This window comes from Apteryx mantelli, chromosome Z, assembly GCF_036417845.1.
Source record: "Apteryx mantelli isolate bAptMan1 chromosome Z, bAptMan1.hap1, whole genome shotgun sequence".
In the NCBI taxonomy this organism is placed as follows: Eukaryota; Metazoa; Chordata; class Aves; order Apterygiformes; family Apterygidae; genus Apteryx; species Apteryx mantelli.
Genome location: NC_090020.1, coordinates 46,409,771 through 46,431,947, shown reverse-complemented (window position 1 = coordinate 46,431,947; position 22,177 = coordinate 46,409,771). Strand labels below are relative to the sequence as shown.

The window sequence follows — 22,177 nt, the reverse complement described above, 5'->3', positions numbered from 1 at the left end:
TAAGTGTAATACAAGAAAACAAAGCACAGCCTTAGCATTTTATACCCTAGAGTTCTGAGTGCTATAGGGCTACAGCAACCCGCAAAGAGGAAATAAACTGTAACTTTATGGCAGGCTCATATAAATTCCTGTTATACGCATTATATTCGGTCTTTCCTCAGAAGTACTATTATAAATTGATACAAAAAGAAGGTCTATCAAGAGTGAAATATGAAAGTACTTGTGACCACAAATGAACTTGAATCTACAGGTCAGCCTAAAATGAAAGAGCCAATTACAATATCAGGATGTCTAAATAGAAGCACAGCTGCAAAACATGAAAGAGTCCTCTCACTCAACTGATGTCTTACAAGTACTATGTAAAAGTACTACAGCTACTTGTGCTTCAAGAAAACAGGCATATATTGGAAAGTGTCTGTAGGAAAGCACTGAGGTCTAGAAAACATTCCAAGAAAAGATTGGGACCATTTGGCCTAAAAAAAGGGATGGCAGAAGGGAAACAAAACAGAGAACACTATTTTCATCATCTTTGTGGTGGATAGGATGGTCAGCCCCAAAATAGTTAATAATGAAGCATTAGACTATAATATCTGATAACTTACAGAATTTTCATCATTGGTGTTCTTTAAAACACATCAGACAATCAACTGTCAGGAATAAGACAACCGTTATTGCCCCCTTGTTCTAGGGGTTGTTTAAATTAGTAGTTTTAAATCTGTATATCCCAATAAAAACCCCTTGGGGAAAGGGAGTTGGTTGACCATTCCTAAGAGAACTGCAAGAGATCATGGGGGGGAAACCTCCTTTAAATGATGTGAAATTCATCATGTCCACCATTTTTCTGTCTCTAAAAGTATCACAGTCTCCTATGTAAGAGTCCTCAGAGCGCTGAAGGATTCTGTCTGATGCCACTCCTTTCTCCTGCAAGCCTTTGATTGACCAGAGTCAACAGATGTTTTCTTATTAGGGAATCAGTTGAACATGGACAGGCTGAAATGCTGGTAGAAACAGTCAACGCTCATTTCCTCCCCGCAGTTCTTTGTCTGTATTGGTGACTCCGCCTCCAAGGGCGGAACAAGGAGATGGCTGTGAATGGCATCCAAAAAAATTCCATCACCTCGAGGGAAAAAGCACTAAACAAGTGGTGACTTGGCAAGAGATCTGACCTGTGTAGTTTTAGCCATTAGACACTAAATGTTGTCTAACAAAAACAAACAAACAAAACCACACACCGTTGGAGACAAGACTTCAGTGTCCTTTTGACTATTCTCAGCAATACTAAGCTATTAAAACAGCAGGAAACTTTGGAGTTCCTACTATCAGTACAAAACAAAACATAAATCTTTTGTTACAAGAATCTCAGAAGAGAACAAGGCGATCTGATGCATGTTATGTTTAGATGGACATCAGACTTGCCTGAGATAAAAACCACAAGGGATGCTGAGGTTGGCATTATAAAACACTTGAAACTAGCCAATCTTTGTTACAGATGGGAAATAAATATTCTCATTTGTGGAAATAACACATTCATGTCAAGAAACGACAGCGTGCAGTTCTTAAAACAAGAACACAGCAAGTATAGAACAGGGAAAATGGTTGCTAATCCAACTGCCACTGTGAATACGAAAGCTCATAAATCATATTTTTGTTTAAATTACATTACCAAAGCTGAAAATTCTCACAAATGACAGAAGACCTGTTACTAACTCCAGCAAGAGATGTAGCAATAGCATTGCTGAATGAAGAGAAGCCAGTTTGACTCAATGCATGACACAGACTATATTTCTGCACAATTCTGTTGAAATAAATGGTTGAAAGCATTCAAGGTCACATTTTAGTCCATACTGTATATTACCCTAGTTGCAAAGAGCAGTAAGGGGTCTAGAGGTATTACCAATTGACTTTTATTAGAGAAGGAGGAGTCAAAGTGGGGTGGGGGAGAACAGTTGCCGATATAGCTGTTAAACTTGAAGTTCCAGCATAGGCACACAAGAAGTGGCACAAATGGTACATGTTCAATAACAAAGTCTTGCTGTTTTGTTTCTCTAAAGTTGCTACAAAAATACTAACCATAGAAGTATTTTGAATACTGCTGTGAAAAACATAGCTTCTTTTCAGAGTTTGCAATTATTAAAAAAAAAATAAAAATTGCTGAACTTTAGGTAATAAAATTTAGTAGCAATACCTGTATGTATTCCAGTTGGTGACACAGCACACCAGCAACAAATCTTGTGCATGCTCAGGATCTTACTTTAAAGGGACTACTTCAGTTGCTAGTTAAAATACCACATTACTACATGAAATGCTACAACTCATGTTGATGACTATCACCATTTAATTCAGTTTCATTCTCCAGGTACATACTGATAATGTGGCAGCTTACTCGCTCTAAGTTGTTTTCTAATACCCAAGTCTGTACAAATATGGCAGAAAACCAAAAGCATTCCTACCTCTTTTCACTGAACTCCTACCTATGAAAGATAACTTTTGGGGGGTAGAAGGTCCTCCTGTTAAAATAATTCCTTAAACTAGTACCCAAGTATGCCTGTATGCCCAAAACTCACCCCCCCCCAATCAGAGATTGACATATCCTTCAGCTATCTGGAAAGAAAGAAAACACAAGTTAAGCAAAGTATTTTCTAGATGCATTTCACTCTTTTATACTGGCAAGATGAAGGGATCGAGGAAGCACACTCTGCATTGAAATTCAGTAGAAGTGGAACATAGAACCAGCCTTTAACCATCTCTAATTAAGCATAAGTCAATGGAAAGTGCTTATAACTTGACTTAGTTCAAGGACTGCATATATTTTCTAATCTCTGACTTATTGTCAGCTCTCAAAATTTAGTATCAAAGAATCTTTTCGAAAACACAGAAAAGTATTTCTTTACCACTCAAAAACTTATTTCTCATAACTTTACTGTGGGAACAGCCAAGGTATTCTGATGAGTATTTTCAAAACACTTAAACTGTGGGGTGGAGAACACCCCGCATGTGTGCGCGCACGCACATAACACACACCTCTCTCGGTCACTTTCAGCGTAAGTTCCTAAAACAGATGCCAGTGCCTCTTGCTTCACCTCTCCCAGCAATAGCTAAGATGAGTGGGTTTTCCTTCACCCTCAGTAGATGAAAAAGATTTTCCAGGGCCCCAGGCCACATCCTATTTAAGTCCCAATTTAGTCCTAAGTCACCATTAATGTTCATCATTGATGGTATTATCATAACTCCAAGATATAGTGAGTTCACTAAGAATCAAGTTCTTCAAAATAACCGTTCACAGCCTCATTAATGACCATAGTGGAAAGAAAAAAAAAATAATCTAAAAACAATGTCTGGAACAATAAAAGTCAGCTAACAGACATACCTAATAGTCAGTTACATGGCACTCTGTTTCCTCAATTCAACAGTCCAATTTTATTTCCTTGACACATACAACCATACAAACCCCCTAAAGAAAAGGATTCACAAGTTGTCAAACCTTTAAGCAACAAAATACAGCTACCTCCACAATATCATCTCTGGTGTATTTGTGCACATCTGTGACAATTCACAATTCTGGACCAGATGATGGTTCAAATGATTTTGAACCAGCCAAGTTAAGTCCTTGCATAGCATACTTCAGCCTGTCAAAATGCAGCACCTGACCAAAGTTTTGGTGCCTCCTCCCACACACACAATTTTTTAGTAAGTATTTTGTAAGACAACAGATGGGGAAGGGAAGAAGAAACTGCTCAAGAATATTATTGAAGGGTCCAACCAGAAATGCTAGAAATAAAAACTCCTATGTGCAACCGTCACCTTTACCACAGATCCCCTATATGATACACTCAGGACACTAGAACCTTAACACTTCTCCACTGTTTCTCCATAGATAGCCTTTAAATATATGCTAGGTATTTCAGGCTGTGTATCCAAAATGGACTGCTTTGTACAAATGAGAATGGGAAAGTTTAGCATTTCAAAAGGAACAAGAATAAAAAAGAAAAAACATAAATATCCTTTCTTAAAACACTAAGAATAAAATTTAAATATAATAATTACATGCATTAAGCTTGATTAATGTATCCATAATATCCACAACTCAATAATTTTGGCCTTAATCCAAGTTTCCTAAAGAAGTTCAATCAAGCAGAAGATACCGAAAAGCACTTCCTATCAAAGCAAATCATGAAAAGTCACAAGAACCATGAAGGTTAGCAGGAAAAAAAAAAAAAAAATACAATACTACAGATTCCCCATGTGCTTGCTGACACAATACCCTCAGCACCAAAATTCCCCCCCCCAAAAAAAAACAAACACCCAAGATTTCATATTGCAAAAATAAAATATGAATTAAACAGAATTCAAGTAAGAATTTAAATTATCAGAAGACTATCATGCTTATACAGTAAATGATTTTTCATATACAAACAAGAAGTTAGAATTATTGTGTCCATGGAATTAAGAAGCTTTTGCTTCAAGAACAGGACCAAGAAAATTTAGTTGAGTACTAATATCATTATTTAAAGATGCTACTAACTGTAAGAATAAGCTACCAGCTTTAAGACAGATAAGACATTACAGACCATAGGTCCTAATGCAGAAACAGATTATAAAAGGTCACCCATCACCAATTCCTCTCCACTACTGTCATTTGAAAGATCTTTCAATCTAACTAGAAAAGTAAAGACCTCTGTAAATAAAGCATTCTTTTCTCACCAGAAATCTCTTGTATCCAAGAAAAATAGGTATCTATGTAATTATTTCCATTATGTTGTATTAATTATATATATATATTTTGAAGATAGAAAGTTCATGGTATATATAGAGAACATTAAAATGTAATCTGAAAACATGGAGGCAAAGATTTCATAATATTATTCATCTTAGTGTCTAATTAATGTGATATATTAATTCTTGGAAAGTTGCCCATTTGTTTCATCTACTGGGTATAAGTTGTTTAAGCAACTAATTTAAGTTTCATCATCAAAAATAATTCTTAAGAACCACTCAATAAAAGGAACATGCTTAGTATGACATTTTACTATGAACTGTTAAACACAGTATTTGTGAACTACACAGACACATGTTTATACTCCATCTTATGCTTATGAAGCAATAGCTTGTTCTGTTACATTTCAGAAAGCAAAAGAATAACCTCTCACCAGAAGACTCATGAAGGAAAGAGGAATATTTGTTTCTTTCACTTTATCCACACATAACCTGAATGGAATATGGGAAAAATGAATGACTCATGAATACCCGAATAAATCAAAGCGATAAGCACTCAAGGAACACACCTCAGAGAGGAGGTTTTGTTTGTTTTTTGTTTTTTTAAACCTCTGTATACCCATAAAATGAATCAAGTTAAAAAGGGTCTTGAGACTAACAAAATCATCAGCCTGGAAAAGCGATGGTGTGATTTCACAACACAACTCAGCTGATCTTAGGGCAGCAGGAGCAGTTCTACCTGTTCCCCACTCCTGGCTTCCCTTGCACTGGGTTTAGTGACTGTGCTCAGAGAAAGTCATTTCAGGCAGCTGATCCTGAAGAAATCTTGCAGTGTTAGGTTTGCATCAGATCATCCAGCTGAACCAACTTGCTCTACAACTGCATGATCACTACACAGAGACAAAGGAAGCAGCAGGAACATGCAGCCAGAAGTTACAAAAGGCAGAGAGACACTGCTCTTAGCAGCTACTTGCTAAGAGATTGGCTTAGTTGTAATGCAAAACCCAACTTTAATTTCTGTCTCTAAGACATGAATAGGAGACATTGATACAGGGCTCCATGCCTTTCCTGTTAATGGAAAGAAAATGTTCTGACTAATGTGCAGAGACATCTTAGCTTGAAGGATCTGATGAAGTTCAGCCACCCAGATTCCCAGCCTCCTACACTGTCCTCACTAAAAGCCATCTGAGGTGCTTGTGAATCACCCCAACAGTTTACAATGGAGCACAGTAAGTCATACCAAGACATGGGAAGGACCAAACAAGTCAGGCACCCCGAACAAAAGGTAAATGAATAGGAAATGAAAAACAGAAGTTACAATTTATTTACTTTGCATTTGAACACCTTAAGACTTGTAATCTATTACCTCTTTCCATGAAATAATATACAGTACAAGGGGAGTGAGGGGGAAGTGTTAGACCACCTGGCTTCAGGAAAAGCAGAAATTTCAGCCCAAGACTTCTGTCTTCCATCCATAAATAATTCCATAACGTGGAAACCTACATGTTTAAATGAAAGCCACTTAAAAGTAAAAAGCAAAATACCTATTTTTTTAAATAATTCTGCAAAACATCACAAAATATGTCAGGACACTTTTTAGAACTTTACCATTGGCAATAATGTTCATAACACTATCTTCGCTTTGTTACCAGTATACTGGCATCTCTCCTTCATAACATAAGATCAACAATTCACGCAGTACTAGCACAGAAAAGTTAAAGCTGGATCATTTCTCTATTGTAATAATAGGGCAACAGTGAACTTCAAGAAAACAAATCAGTGTTACTCTTCTCTAGTTACGGCTAACAGAGCAAGAGTTAATCAGAACAGTTAAGCCTGAAGGAAAAGAACATTTACCTCTGCAACAGCCACAAAGTTGGGAAAATCTTTTCCATTCTTCCTAGTGCTATAACTAAAAAGACAGTCTGAAACAAGCTCCAGACTGGAGAATCTGATGGGAACACCAGCATAAGGAAGAAAGAAAGAACACCAACACCATGAATTTGTGGATGAAGTCCAATCCAAGTGATGTATTTGGATACCTCTGTTTTTTGACTAAGTCAGAAAAAAAAAATTTCAGAGTGCAACTGAGATACATATTTCTGGTCTTTTCAGGTATAAACTTAGTACAAATAAATGCCAAACAGTGTTCAGGAGTCAACTGACAGGCTATAGTTAAGAGCTTTGGTTTTAATCAAACCCTCTCAATATCGCTCTGATAATCTTAAATTCAGTGCTAGTAATTTAGCATCAACGTTATCAAAAACAAACATGTAAAAGCAGTTATTACAGCAAGGAAAGAATGAGAGAAGTGAAAAGGAAAAAAAAATCACGGTGCAGAGAAGGAAGGAATCAAGAAGAGGAACCAGTGATGCCCCAAATAACAATAATATTTATGAAAACTGATGTAAACAAAAACATACTTACCTTTTCATTTGTTGTACACTGTCATTTTCAACTTAGAGCTTATGTATCTGCTTCAGACAGAACAACATACATTCATGGTTTACAAAAATAGAAGAAGTGAAATGATAAAGACAACCTCAAAAAGGTCATCTAGTCTAGAGCTTTTTTCTGCTCTGAAGCAAGTTCAAGCACACCTAAAACAATGCTGATAACCTATGATATCCCACTTGGTTTAAAGAAAAAAGAAAGAAAAAAAAAATGACACACCACCCACACACCGCTCACATAACCTCAGAGACAGGAAGCAATTCTTGCCAAGACTGAAATGTTCTTGCACAGTGTCATTTTCCACATTTAAATCTCCCTTACATCAAGTTAAGCTTATTCTTTCTTATTGTATCACAAAGGACAGGAAACACAGTCAAATCTTTTATCAGTTTTCTCATACCAGAAGCATGCATCTGATCTTAGTCTTCTTTTTCTAGATGAAACAAAGCCTTCAAACTATTGTCATAGGTCATGTTTTCACATCCTCTAGCTCTCCTTCAATACCTCTCAAAAATCCCACAGGCAAACTGAAGGAGAGTCCAGTGCACACAACCTCACACAGTACTGCACCAAAGGCTTTACAAGTACCAAGCAGATCAGAACTTCCTTTCTGCGTCCTACATACCCAGTCCATTTTCTTACAGATCAAAAAAGAAGGCTTAAGTGTTTGAATTGGTATTGCTAAGTTCACTTAACCTGAGGACCACCCTACACTAGTTCCTTCTTTGCAATGCTGCTGTTTAATCAATAGAGTTAAGAGATACAAAAAGGGGATTTATTTCTACTTGCCAATTATAGTACTTTAAAATTAACAACATGAAAGTCAGTATAGGCAGCTCTAAACCTATTTATCATATTTTGAGTTCTAATCATATCCTGTAATGTGTCTGCACCCCTTTAGTTTGGCATGTTCCCCAAGTTTCAGAATACTCTTTACTAAAGATGTCTTCCATTTCATCAGCCAAGTCATAGATAAAATACAAATAGTTGGGGTCATAGCAGTTTTTCTGGATATACTAAAGCCCCCTTAACAGATTCTCCTGGTCTGACAGACAAATATTAACAACTCCTCCATATTTTCCCCTTCCAAACACTTTTAAATTAGTTTCATCTCAATCACACTTCTTAAGTACAGAAACATCACAAAGAAACATGACAAAGACTTTACTAACAAGAAGGTATGCCACACAGTCTTCTGATCCACAGAAATCAGTTACTTTTTTGAGTATTAAACCAACAATGTTTTATTAGATACTTGTTTTCATCACTTGCAGTTGTTTCTAATCATCTTACTGTCCTCTAGGTCAAGGGTTCTCAAACCGAGATACCCAGGTCTACTTCCAACCAAAATTTAGTGGTGAGTGAACATCAAAGTATCTTTTTAAAACAAGGTGGTAAACCAGGATCTGCTGCCAGTGAAATGGTAACTGGCACAGAATAGCAATATACTGCATAAAGTGTTGTGAACTTCTGTGTTACATGCTTACATACGGATTTTTTTTAATTGTTTGCTCCCACATCTGTCTAGGCTACAGTCAGGATGACTGTAAATTCCTTAGTTCCTCACAGCTTTTAAAGCTAACAGCCTGAAATTATCCATCTTTAGTTCTGTGACACCTCACCATCATCTACAAAGCTTAAAGATGAAATTTTGCCTTCTCTGTAATATTTTTGATGTATGTTTTAGCAACCAAATGAAAAGCAAAACAGTTTATAAACATTTAATGGAATGGCTGAACAAAACAAGATTAACTAGCATATCACACACTACAAACTTCCTGAGGTCAGTAGTGCCCAACTGATGATCTGCAGGTCAAGTTCAGTCTGACAACAGCTGTTAGAACAACAAAACACAGACCAAGCAGTCAGTGGTCACTTATGATTTAGGAGTTCCTACACAGTTTCATTTAAGAGACAGAAAACAGCAGGTTTGCCTCCTGCTCGCACACAGACAATGCTAACGAAACCACAGTCGCCGCTGTGCTAGCACCATCGCAGCAGGAGGTCACAGAGGCAGAGGTGGGAATCAAGGAAGGAAACATGGACACCAAACCAGGATCTAACCCCTGAAACTACTGAGGTTAGACTCTATTGGCCTAATATTAAGACTTGTGTCTCCACTTGTTATTGTGAAAAGTTTATCAAAAATTCAGGGTATAATTAATTGTCTCCCATCTTTCCATAGAAAAATAGCATCTTTGGAGAAGGGACTAGGTTTGGAATATTGTATCTGTACTAAAGGCCAATGCATTAAAGCCTTTAAGCACTCATATGAAGAAAATTGGTCAGAAACCTGAAGTTAAAGGTCCTATAAGAGAATAGGATGATAAGAAAGTAGACCAAAAAAAAAAAAAAACACACACTCTTCTAGTTGAGGATTGAAAGGAAGATTTAAAAAAGTGAGTTGGTTCTAGCTTCTGGAATTAAAGATGGGCTTTTTCAAAATCATTGCAGAAACAGCTGAACTAGAAGAGAAAGACTCCAGCAGTCACAAGTTAATTAACATTAGGGGGTACAGGGAAGGAAAAAGTTAAAAACACCTTGGAAGTACAGATACAAATATACTATGTCAATATCAAATAGAAAACTACTTGGAAAGACATTTAAAGAAGTCCAAAGGTGAGACAGACATGACATATCTTGACTATTAGAAGAACTGGTTTACATCTGAGTTACCAGATTGCTATTTTTGAAAAAGTGAAACTGAGAAAGTACTAAAATAAATAGACCAAAGTAGTCACACCTATGACCAAAAGTAAGGAGAGGAAAAAAAAAAAAAACAACCCCAAGTCATACCTTATAAGAAATAAGGTTTATTAATCAAGTCAGTCTGGTTTCAAATCCTAATAAAACAGAGTATCAAGAATAATGTGATCTTAAATTAATATTGGCAAAGTGATGAATTTGTTTTTTAAGTAGCAAAATTTCAATCTTGCAGTCCCAGAATAGATTAATACGATCAGCAAATACTTTAACACATGAACAAACAGGAACTTCAATACTGTATCTACTAAATCTGATGAACCCAAGGCCCATAAAAGGGGAAGCGAGATAAGCAGATCACTGTTTGCTAACAAAAAGAGTAAAGGAACTCCATACTATGCTGGGGCTGTACAACTAGCAGCATTCAAAGAACAGACTTGGATGGACAGACACACCCACACACACCTGTTTTATATTCTTCCATTAGCATGCCCAGCTCTGAAATTAGCCATTTGACCCAGAGTAAAACTGCTATAATACTCCAAAACCTACTTCCCCCCCCAAAAGGCAACAAACCACAAAAAAGTGTTTAGTTCCATGCAGACTTATCCTTTCAGCTGAAGCTCAGATGAAGAGAGCCAGTATACTAACTAGACTGACAGATCAGTTTAAAATTAAAACTCACTTTCAAAAGTTCACCAGAACAGCGTAAAAAAAAAAAAAAACACACCAAGAAGATGCAATAGAGATAGGAAACAGAGTGTACTTTGAAGATACAAAAACAGAGATTAAGAATTCAATTCTGGCTGACATAGGCTACAAAAATCAGTAAAGTCAAAGCTGATTTATGGTAGAGACTAATAAAGACAAGCTTTCAAAGTCGGTAGAAAAAAAAAAGTTTAGTTTATAACCTGTAGTTCTGGTCTACATAGGAGCACCAACCACAATGATTATCTACCTCACCCCTCACTTAAAACAACTAACCTAGTACATCATTAATACTAAACAAGTAGGTGTATCTGAATGAGATGTTACATAGTTAGGTAACATATATGAGTTAAAATATTTTTGAGGCAAGTTTCAGAGCAGAACACTATGTCTGCCTTTACCTCAGTTAAAGCTCACGATGCCATTATTTACAACACCGAGCTATCTCTTAGGTAGCCTGCTTTCCCAGGCGCAGAGCGAGCAGATCAGTTTACCTGTGCTGTTTTTGTACTCGCCTGCGGTTCAGTAACTAGAACACAAATGACGTTTCCGCGCAGGCCGTTCTCGCAGGCCAAGCAGAGGGCCGGCCCCGCGCCCCGCAGCAGGGCACACAGGCAGGAGGGGGGCGGGCGGGGAGGGCCGCCCCGGGCCCCGCCGACGCAGGCCTGCCTGCCGCCGCCCAGCTGGAGGCCCGCGGCCAGAGCTGGCCGAGGCGGCGGCGCCCGACTACCTGGGCTCGCCGGAAGGCGCCTCCTCGCCCCGCAGCCCGCCGCTCGGGGGGACGAGTCGGCCGCAGCCCGCCCGGCGGCGCCTCCTCGGCGGGCGCGCCCCTCGCACGGGGTCGCCCCGCGGCCGCGCCGCCTTGCCGCCGGGCAGGCCCCAGGCCACGGCAGCGGCGCCAGCCTCCGCGACCTCCCGCGCCCGCAGGAGCCGCCCCGCCCGCCCGACCCACCTTGAGGAGGATGGAGGGCGGCAGCTGGTTGATGTCGGGGGCCGGCGGCGGCAGCGGCTCTCGGCAGCAGTCCCCGGGGTGCTCCAGCGGCTCCTCGCAGCCCGCCTCGCTGTTCCTCTCCTTCTCTCCCTCCTCCAGCGGCGGCGAGGCGGGCTGCCCCCCGCCGCCGCTCTCGCCGGCAGGGCCCCGGGGCGGCGCGCCCCCGCCACCAGCCGCGCAGTCGGCGGTAGAGGGCAGGGCGCAGAGCTGCGGATCCCCCGGGCACTGGCAAGCGGCGGCCTCGGGCTCCGCGGCGGCGGACCCGCAGCGCGGCTGCTTGCAAGGGGGGCAGGCGGGCAGGCCGGCCCCCTTGCGCTTACACACCATCTCGGAGGCGACCTCGCCGGGCGGCCTGGCCGGCCCCAGGAGGCTCCGCACCGGCGAGGGCAGCAGGCCCGAGAGGAGCAGGCGCTGGCAGCGGCCCCGCGGCTCCCAGGCGGCGGGCGGCAGGCGGAGGAGGCGGCGGGCGGCGCGCTGCTCCGCGGCGCCGAGGGCCGCGTAGGGCGGCGGCAGCAGCAGGGAGTCCCTGCCGGGCAGCGGCTGCTCCGGGCCGGGCGGGCTGGCGCTGTGCACGATGAAGCAGAGCATGCAGGGCCCGCGCAGGAAGCAGCTCCGGCTCCGCGGCGGCACCTTCCTCCCCCGGCAGCGGCGGCCCCTTTCCCGGCTCAGGCTGGCTGCCTCCTTGGAAAGCAGGTGGCCCATATAGGAGACGAGGGGGGAGGGGAGCACCCGGCTGCGGCCGCCGCCGCCCCCGCGGAAGGGCCCGCGGGGGTGTCACCTACGGGCGGCAGCGGGAAAGGGCGCTGTCATGCTGCCAGCGCGGACGGCCCGGCGCGGCGGCAGCAGGTGGCGGCGACCGCGGGGCGGCGGCGGGGCTGGTTCCGGGACATGGAGCCGAGAGAAGCTTCCGCTACCGCCGCCCTGACCTCACCCGAGGGACAGGAGGAGGCGGCGCCCGGCGGTGCTGCCGCCAGCGGCAGGCTGTGGAGCCGGCAGCGGGGAGGATGCGCGGGGAAGGGCCCCCCGGTTGCCGCGGCCCCCGCAGCGTCCTGCGGCCGCGGCTGCGCCGACAAACGCGCCCCGGGAGCCCCTCGCGGGGGGCGGAGCGCGGCCGAGCCGCCTCGCGCGGGCCGGCAACGGCTGCCCGCCTCGCACGCGGGCCGGCAAGGGCTGCCCGTCTCACGGGCAGGCCGGCCGATATCACCCCGCTCCTCAGCTCTGTGTATTTAACCACACGGGGTGGGTGTGCGCGTGGGAGCGCGCGCGTGCGTAAATACACACTGTGTGTGTGTATACCTACACAAATGTACAGTGTATATACATATGTTTAAATATACTATGCTGTATATGTAAATACATGTTAAAAATAGGAACGAATATATATGTATAACATGAATATATGCATACCTTTGCTTCTACTCTTCCCCATGTTGTCTACTGTATGTAGTATCACACTTTGTGGAGTCTTTGTTGTAATAAAATTCATTTTGATGTGTGTAGGTACTCTTACTAGCATAATACTGGTTGTTGAACTTCCATGCAACAGTATGTTAGATGCCCAAAAATAATATTTTTTTTGAGCGCTTCAGAGTTTTGGGGAGAAATTTGTAATGCCCATAGGGAAAGGTGATAGGGCTCCTGCCCATGGGAGTCAGACTAAATGCTCCTGTGCTAGACTGCAGTTAGGCTTTTGCAGTGGCACATTAACACATGCTTTGAGATGCCCCAAAGTTTTTGTCTTCAGAAACTATGGCTTCTACTTCAACCCCTTCTTCCATCCCAGCTATTTTATTTTTCCGCTGCTTTAAATCATTGCATGATGAGAATCAAGGCCCAGATGGGGCCTCTGTCTGTGTACACTCTGCTCTGGCAGCCGTTCACGTCTGGCTTAAGTTCATGGCTGTCTCTCATTGCTCAGTAGTGTATAAATCTTTGCAAATATAGGCCTTGATGCCTTAACTAAGACTCTCCCCGATGCTTTGCAAATTTCATTTACACATTTCAACACTAAATTCTAAATCAGTGATGTAAATTGACTTGTATGGAATGTATAGGTTTAAATATATGTGGAATTTTGCCTTTAGTAAAAGGAGGAGACAAATTATAGTTAGGACATACATGGTGCAGTACTGTTATTAAATAGCAGTGGGTGGCAGCAGCAGCAATGCATGGTGTTAAATACTGGGTGAACCAGATCTTTTGTTGTTTTGCTCAGGAGTAAGTTATGTTAGAATTAATATACCTAAGACACTATTGTTGTTGTTGTTGTTGTTGTTGTTGTTGTTGTTGTTGTTGTTGTTGTTACCTGTAGTGTCTTCAACAGGACAGTAAAGACATGTTCACTATGAGGAAAATACTGTTACACCATTGGGTAAAAAGTAGAGTAATAGGATATTTTGTCTGAATTTACAACTCATTGAAGTCCATTAATATAAACTGTAGTTAATTCTGGCAAAAAGACAACAGTTTTTTCCTGTTTTCAAACATATATTTCAGTAAGAACAAACAAAAACAATATTAAAAGAACGTGAAAGTCTAAGTCAAACATTCAGACTAAATGGCATTCAGAATAAATGCATGCAATGTCAAGCATTCAGAATAAATACTATAACTAAAATTGGCTCTGCAGCTTCTGAATAGTCATTGTGATATGGTCTTTACTTACATGATCCCCTACTAGTATTTCCTGCAGAAATCTGGGCATGGGTCTCTGTATGTCTCTTTTATGTCTGATACATGTTGTCACATTATTTCGAGATGCATAGCTAGGTATAGATAGATTAGGTAGATGGATGGATAGAGGTACGGGACACAGAGGAGGATGGTTTTTCTTCTATGAATTTATATTATACAGTGTTGATGAATAACCAAGGTTATATTTTCTAACATGCCTTCATTAGCGATTAAGTTGATACATGATTATGCTGTGAATTGCCTGCCTCTTTTGTCATCTCTTCTAGTCTTGCCTCTTTTAAGTAATTTCACCTTCAGAACATTTTCCTACCTTATTTTTGTCATTTTTCTCCTGATTACTAAAGCTCAGTCTTTGAATTTGATCTTTGACCTGAAGATCCTGAAGACTTTTGTTGCTGTAAAGTTTGTAGTATAAAAGATAGAAAACTAAGACAATAAATGGTCAGTTTTCATAAACTACTCGTTTATTCCTATCACTTAGCTAGTAACAACATTTTGGCCCTAAAAATGAAAGCAGAACTGTTCCACTGGCAGTTTTATTGGCAGATATTAGAACCACAAAAATCTGCAAAACAGCTTCTGCTGATTCAGTGTAGTACATGTAATTTGTTTGCTCCAGCATGAGATACAAGAAATGAGTTTGACTCTCCACTTGGAATGAGTTAGAAACTGAGGAAATAAAGTTTTGAGGTAAATAATCTTATTTAAAAGAAAATCATAATTTAAGGTTCTATTTTGTGTTATCTCAGCTGTGAATGCTGGTTAAGACTTGCGACTGTGTTCATAGATAGCTTCTGTAAATTTTGTGTACAATCAGAATATATGGAGAGCTGAAACCATTGAGCTACTACTGATTAGAGTCAGGCATTTATGATTATGATTTGTGTAATCAAAATCCTTTCTGAGCAGGAGTCTACTATATCGTTGCATGTTGGGATTTGTGTCAGTACATATTTTATATTATGGTTTCCATCAGAGCTTCCATCATATGAGATCCTAAAAAAAATCTGATCGAATTATCTTTCTCATTTTCTATGACCTAATCTGTCCTTTCTATTTAGGTTGAGTCCACATAATTCTATATGCCTTTGACTTTCATAAAATTGCTAGGGAGAATCCTCAGCATTTGCAACCTTCATAGCAGATAGTTTTAGAAACCAATGTATTTTACGAACACAGCTCATCTTACAGATCACCAGAGGTTTCACTGCAGAAGACAGGTGACGCAAAAGCTTCATGCATATTACACTTACAGATAATTATCTCATGTTTTAAATTTTCATATTGATACTTCTTTTGCAACACATAAGCAATGCAAAGTGAACTTGGGGAGACAAAGATGTCCCTTGTCCAACTCCCTTTCATGTTGCTATATACCCAAATAATTTAAAAACGAATTTAACAAAATTGATGATAATAGTTGATGGTAAAGTTGGTGATAATAAATATTGCAAACCTGTATTTATCTGTGGAAGTTATTGCATGGTTATGGCTTATTTGTATTAGAGCAATACTAGGAAATTCTTTCTGCTATTATAGTTATACCTGTGTTGGTTATAGAAGTAAGGAAAGAAACGGAAGTGTTCTCCCCGTCATTCTTCCAGCTGACATACACATGCTGCTGAAGTGTAGATCAAGTATAGAAAATAAGAAAATTTTATTATGAGTGCATAAAAGAATATTTGCATGCTGATTTTTTGGGTTCTCTAAAAAAGTGCAGCACAATATAAATGTCAGGTAAAATGCATGAAAAATACATAACTATTTAAACATTATAATTGAATAGGCAAAGTAAGAATTTCCAGGTGCACGCTTGAGTATGTGTACTATATTGCAATGTGTAGGGGTATTCTGTTTGAAAATTAAAAGTAAATACAGTATTTTCATATCAGTTGATGAAGTACTCATGAGGCTATTAATCAGCAAGGAGATTTTTTTTTTTTACTCACCAGACTTCTGAGGGCTTTGAATGGGAACAGTTGGGAGATGGAGAGTTTTTTGTTTTGTTACAGTCTGCTCCTTCCTGCAGCCCCTCTGCCCAAAAGCAGAACACACAGAACTTGTAGAAGATTGAAGGAATATTGCTGTTATGGCAATATTCAAAAAAAGGGACAGGTCATCCCATCAGGGATAACTTCTTCAGTTAATCTGATATCAATTCTGTCAGGGGTAGATGCATTAGACTTGAGCTTTTCTAAGGTATTTCACCTAGTAAAAAAGAAAATCTGATTTCAAAAGTACCACATAAAATGTGTATTACATTGATTAAGAATGAGTTGTCAACTCATATATCACAACTACATAGAGAAGTACTTCGTGTATAGTTAGCTTTATATCCGAGTCCGTTTAGTTTTTTAATTAACAATTTAGAAAGCAAACATAAATTCACATAAAAGTACAGGTAATAAAAAGATTTGTGAAATAATAAATAATGATGGCAGAACAGTCACACAAAATTATCATAAAAATTATCAATTAATTCCTTTTACAGAACAGAATTAAATACATAAGCCTTGCAAGCCAGGGGTTTCCCCTAATAATTGCAACCTCCCTTATCAGATTTTTAAAGTAATAAATAGCTTCTAATTTCTGCTTACATTCTACATACATTTTTCTACCTCCTCTGCCCATCTGCGATAGTGTTTTTTTAATTTGCTGAAGTGTTACTGCACTTAATTTATTGACCACTCTGTCACAATCAGGATTGAGCCAATTCCATCCTTGATTTGTGGAATCATGTTTTTTGGTCACCTGTTAAACAGTTTTTGCAAGAACAGCTGGCTGCAGTCCTTGGGGCAGGCATCCAATCACAGGGACGGGGAGGGCTATTGATGCCCTCAGGGCCTGGACAGAGATGCAGCCTTTATCCACATCAACACTATCCACACTCTTTTTCCATTATCTCTATTACTTAAACATACATATTTGTGTCTGGTCATCTGGATCTTTCCAGAAAATAAGGCTTCAAAGTTCCTCAAGGATTTGCAATATTTGTAGGCAGCTGGAGACTGCCAGATTCTTTCCATTGCTGTCACTCTTTAATCTGAAATTCAAATGCAGTCCTCACAAAACTCCCTCCTGTACAATTTCTGAATTTTAAAACAAATTCAATCTGATCAGGCCCTCTTAATTCAAAAGATGAATTGTTTAAGTACCATAAATATGCTTCTGCTTGTTATACTTTAGCATTTTAAAATTCTAGGCAGGACATTTTTAATACATACATATATTTAGCCAGGAACACTTTAGAATTTTTTTCAAGATAGTAGACTGTTCTTTTTCGGATAGCAAGACTGAACTAATTTTGAACAATGATATTGAACAACAAACGAGAAACAAAAAGAGGTGCAGGTGCTTGCAGTCAATGCAATGGTTTTAACACTGGGAGTCACTATTGCTTCATGCATGGAAAGCACAGTAAGCGCTTGCTATAGCAGCAGAATGAAACATTACCTGATCAAGCATTCCTATCACTTGTGCAGTCTTCACTGCATTAATTTAAGCAGGAAGATATAAATAATAGTGCATTTCATTATTATTGTTTATATTTCATGTAATTAAAAGTCATAAAACCAGTATTGTTGGAAACCTAGAAACTGCTCAAAAAATCATGATGTAGACATTAAGCAGTAAGATTCCTTTAAATTATGCTATTAAAAGTTTATTACATATATTGCAATATATTTTGATATTTTTCAAAGTTATCTCTTTGCATATTTGAATAGGGAATATATATTGATGACCCCAAAGTAGGATTGTACTTAATTTCTGAATTGCAAAAGAACATAAGAAATAATGAAAAAGAAATAGTTATGAGATTGTATCTGGTCCTGATACCCAGATGTGCATGTTCAACTGGATTTCAGGATTGGCCTGTAGGAAGCCACATCTATAAAAGATGTTTGGCCATGTTGCCATAGCTTGTTGCTGGTTGATTGCATAAATGGTTCTTAAAATTACCTCTTCATGAGAACAGGTTCTCAAAGGATAGATTATTCTTTAAATGGTGTGTTAGGAATACCATCAAGAAAAAGATGGAAAGAGACAGCAGAATTTCCACTTTGGTTTTAGAAACAGCATAAAAATACACTCAAAAAATAGCCTGAAAATTCATTCTTGGTATTGGTATAAAAATATACCAAAAATATAAAAATTGGTGTTTTTATCTTCTGTCTTCATTGATATTTTTACAGCAATCTGTTGTAACATTGTCATCAAAATCTGTATGGGTATATGACAATTACAGTGTGGGTAACTTGAAACATTTTTATCAAGGCAATATAGTTCTGGTATCTGCTGGAACTGCGCACATAGAAAACTCAAGAGAGATATGAACCTCATTTTCCCAGGCACTTTATGGGCAATTCTGGCTCTGAAGAGCTGGAAATCTGTTGTGTTAATCAAGGTTTCTTCTTTTCAGAATCTATATAAAAATATAGGATTGGAAGACACCTCTAGAGTCAATCCGTCTTCTGCCATCATGGGTAGTTATATTGCACAATCCTGTTAACTACATTTATCAGGCTGTATTTTAAAGACCTTTATGTTTCTTGGTCTTACTACACCCCTGGAAAAGCTATACTAGAATCTCACTTCTTTCATGACTGGAAACCACCTACTTGCTTTCAGATTAAATTTATTCAGGATCAATTAAACTCCCAACTTCATTCCTTTACAGTTAGTTTACATCAGATCTGCAACTTAGTTTGCAAAGTTCCGGGGTTGATATAATCTTGTTCCTTTGGCTTCAGCATTAACTGCTTTGCCTTTGCTTTTATCTCAGTGCAGGCTAAACAACACTTAAAAAAAACTGAAAAACAGGAAGTCTAATTATTGTAGCTATGCAATTGATGTGCTGAGGTGCTTGCACATGACTGATAAGCAGTTAGATAACAGACTAAACAGGCAGGATGTGTATAGTCAAAGCATTAATGAGGTTTACACACTACACGTATGGTATTGGTACGATGAGGATATGCTGTCAAAATAAAGCATTTAAGCTATACAGCATGAAATGATCGCATGGAAATGTAAAGAACTGAAGCCTGAGTGCCTGCTTCACATACAGAGAGAGTACTAATTAGTCAAAAAGATGATAGAAAATTGTATCTAATAGAGAGATGAAAAATACTGATAAATTGTATATAAAGGGTAGCTGCAAACTTGCTTTGGGCTGCTGGATGCCGCTGCATGCTCTTTGGTCACCTACACTTACTATTATTGTTATTACTTATCATATTACCTAAAAAATACTTGGTTTTGGACAGATTCTTTGGCTGACTGTTATGTAAAATCCATGTTTGGTGAAAGAATGAAACCCTGGAGAAGCTAATATTAATGCTATCTGCAACATATGGCCAGCCCCGGAATACCTCAGTCAAGGTCCCAGAAGTATTAGCAGAGGCCAGTGGAAAATGCAGAAGATCCTTTCTATAGAGGTCACCTTGAAGATCTTGCCTTCAACCATATTATCTGGATCTCTACTCTGTAGCCCCACTTCTTTTTCCCTTGTTCTCTTTTTATTTTCATAAAGGACAATAGAAAACCAGTGGAACAGTGTAGTGATCCTACAATTGCTGCATAGGATGTGATCATGACCGCTGGACATTGAGGAGTTAGTGATCAGCATAGCAGTTACCCTGAGCGGGTGCAGGCCTGCGCTGTGCTGTGCTGCATTGCACCTGTGGCTTGGCCTACAGGCCTGTGCTGTGCTGCCCATCTCCCTTGGCCATGGGATAAACTTAGCCGGCTAATTGTAACGGAGGAGACTGTAGGCAGCTCCCACTTGGCAATGGCAATCACACCACCGTGTCTTTATCCAAAAGTGCAGCAACAAGTGCTTATGTGAACATCCTTTTTGTTTGACAGTAGAAATGATGAACAGAGAAGAAAATCCTATAGGAGCTCAAAAGACCAAAATGTCAGGTAACCTCTTCCTGGATGGGATCTGCACAGTGTACCTTGTCCTGATCAGAAATCTGCCTGAGGCTGCACAACCTGGGGTGCCCAGCGTCTGAAGGAATGTAAGATTATCCATACTATCCTCCTTTTGCTTATAGTGTTAGTGCCAATAAATGGCATTTTAAGTGAGAGTCACCTGAGTGAAGTCTGACTGCCTTTCTTACTGGGATCATAAGGAACCAGCACATCCTGGTGCAAAATGAACAGCAGTCATGACTGAATACAAATTTTGAAGGATATGTGCTGTCAAAGAAGGAAAAATACATATACAGGGTAAAGTCATAAAGTCTGTGATAAATTATCCAGAAATAAGAGCTAACACAGGCCACAGAGAACTTTTCTCTGGTACCTTAGTCAACAAGAGTATGGATAGAGGTCCCCTGTCCTCCATCTCTGTAGACCTACAATTTATATCAAGTTGCAGAGGTTACCAGTACCAGTCCGGTAAGGGATCGCTAGTGGAGAGCAGATTTCCTTAGCTAGAAGACTAGACTGGGAAGACAAAACCAAAAAAAGGGCAATGGCAAAAGAGACAGAATAGGGAAAAATAGAAAGATATTGAGGGAATCAAAAAATTATAAGCCTGTTAAGATAGTGACCTGAGTCAGGCAGAATTCTGAGAAGGATCTGCCTGCATTTTTTCTCCTAAAAACACCAAAAGGGTTTTCCAACTCTTTAGCTGTATTTTACTAGAATGTAGACTAGAAAAACAGACTTTTTAGGTAGAGGAAGTTTAGGCCTGCTGGATGGGACCTAAAAAGTTATACAAACAATCTCTTTCCTGCGTGCTGTGTTCTTGCAGAGTTACTCTCTCCAGCAACTTTTAGTGACTTCCTGGATTGCAGCTCCTCAAGACAGAGACCTAGGGGAGATGGGCAAAGTCTCTCTGTCTTTCCAAAGCCCTGTACATGCCCTGCTTTTCTTAAAAGACTCATGTGCTGCTCCTCCAGCAGCTTGCAGCCCATATCCACCCCATCCCTTCCCTTGGGCTGAGCCACTTCCCAGACCATGCTCGCACCTGCACAGGGCTGGGTGGATGGCAGGTTTAAGGAGATGGGGGAAGCAGCCTTCCTCCCTGCTGTGGTTTCCACAGAGGAAGACGTGTATTAGCTTTAAGAGCTTACAAGGTAGTAAGAGAAATATGGTTCATTGTACTGTCCTGCAAGAGCATTGGTATGGAATTCAGGGGTAGGAAGGAGGGAAAAAGAAAGGAAAAAGAAAATGGATGAGAGTAAATATTCTCCTTCAGCTTCTAGCTTCAAATTAGACCTCTGCAATGGTTTTCTCGCTTCATCTAATTTTGCAGGCCCTGAAGTAAAAACTGAGGTGAGCCTGTTTCTTGGGAGGGTGGAAGGGGTGCAGGGTGACAGACATCACTCTCTGATGTGTTGAATGCTGGCTGAAACTGTGAACCCAGCAGGTTTTACCTAGAGCAGCTCTCAAAAGAAGAGCAAGTAAGACTGGGGAGCCTCTTTTTCATTCATTTCCTGCAGAAGAGATATGGGAGGAGGCATATTTTATCCTACTGATAAAATAGCAGAGCTAAATTCTTATTTGTAAGTTTAAAACAACTGCAAAGAAGCTTTTGCAGATTTATGCAAGGAGAGCAGGATTCGACTCCAGTGTAAAGTTACAGATAGCTTGTATGGTGTTTTGCAGTACACGTGCATGAAGCTAGAAGCAACGAAGACCTATCTGTAAATTACCTCGGAAGCTAGCACCTATGTAAGTGCATGAAATTACTGTGATTGTGCCTGGAAATGACTAGTCATACAGTCTCTCATTTTATCTGCAATTATGGATGCATTTGGGCATGTAAACTTTATCTATATTTTTACACAGTGAAAGTTTGGGCTACTTGAGCTACTTTTTTAAAGTATGTTAGTTATGTTCAGATTTTCACCCAGTCCTGTAGCTGGAAGAAAGGAGAATGGATGACTTTCAGTTATCTTC

At 40.2% G+C, this 22,177-nt stretch overlaps 1 protein-coding gene across 5 annotated transcripts in view; it reads right to left on the bottom strand.

Moving 5' to 3' along the window:
* Positions 1 to 12,448, bottom strand: part of FBXL17 (F-box and leucine rich repeat protein 17) — a 293,008-nt gene extending 280,560 nt beyond the window's left edge. For all 5 annotated transcript variants that reach the window (XM_067315805.1, XM_067315806.1, XM_067315807.1 and 2 more), the window contains exon 1: positions 11,531 to 12,448. In XM_067315805.1, the coding sequence (XP_067171906.1) occupies positions 11,531 to 12,271 (741 nt within the window). In that variant the 5' untranslated portion in view covers positions 12,272 to 12,448. The remainder of the gene's footprint in view (positions 1 to 11,530) is intronic.
* Between the last annotated feature and the right edge of the window lie 9,729 nt (positions 12,449 to 22,177).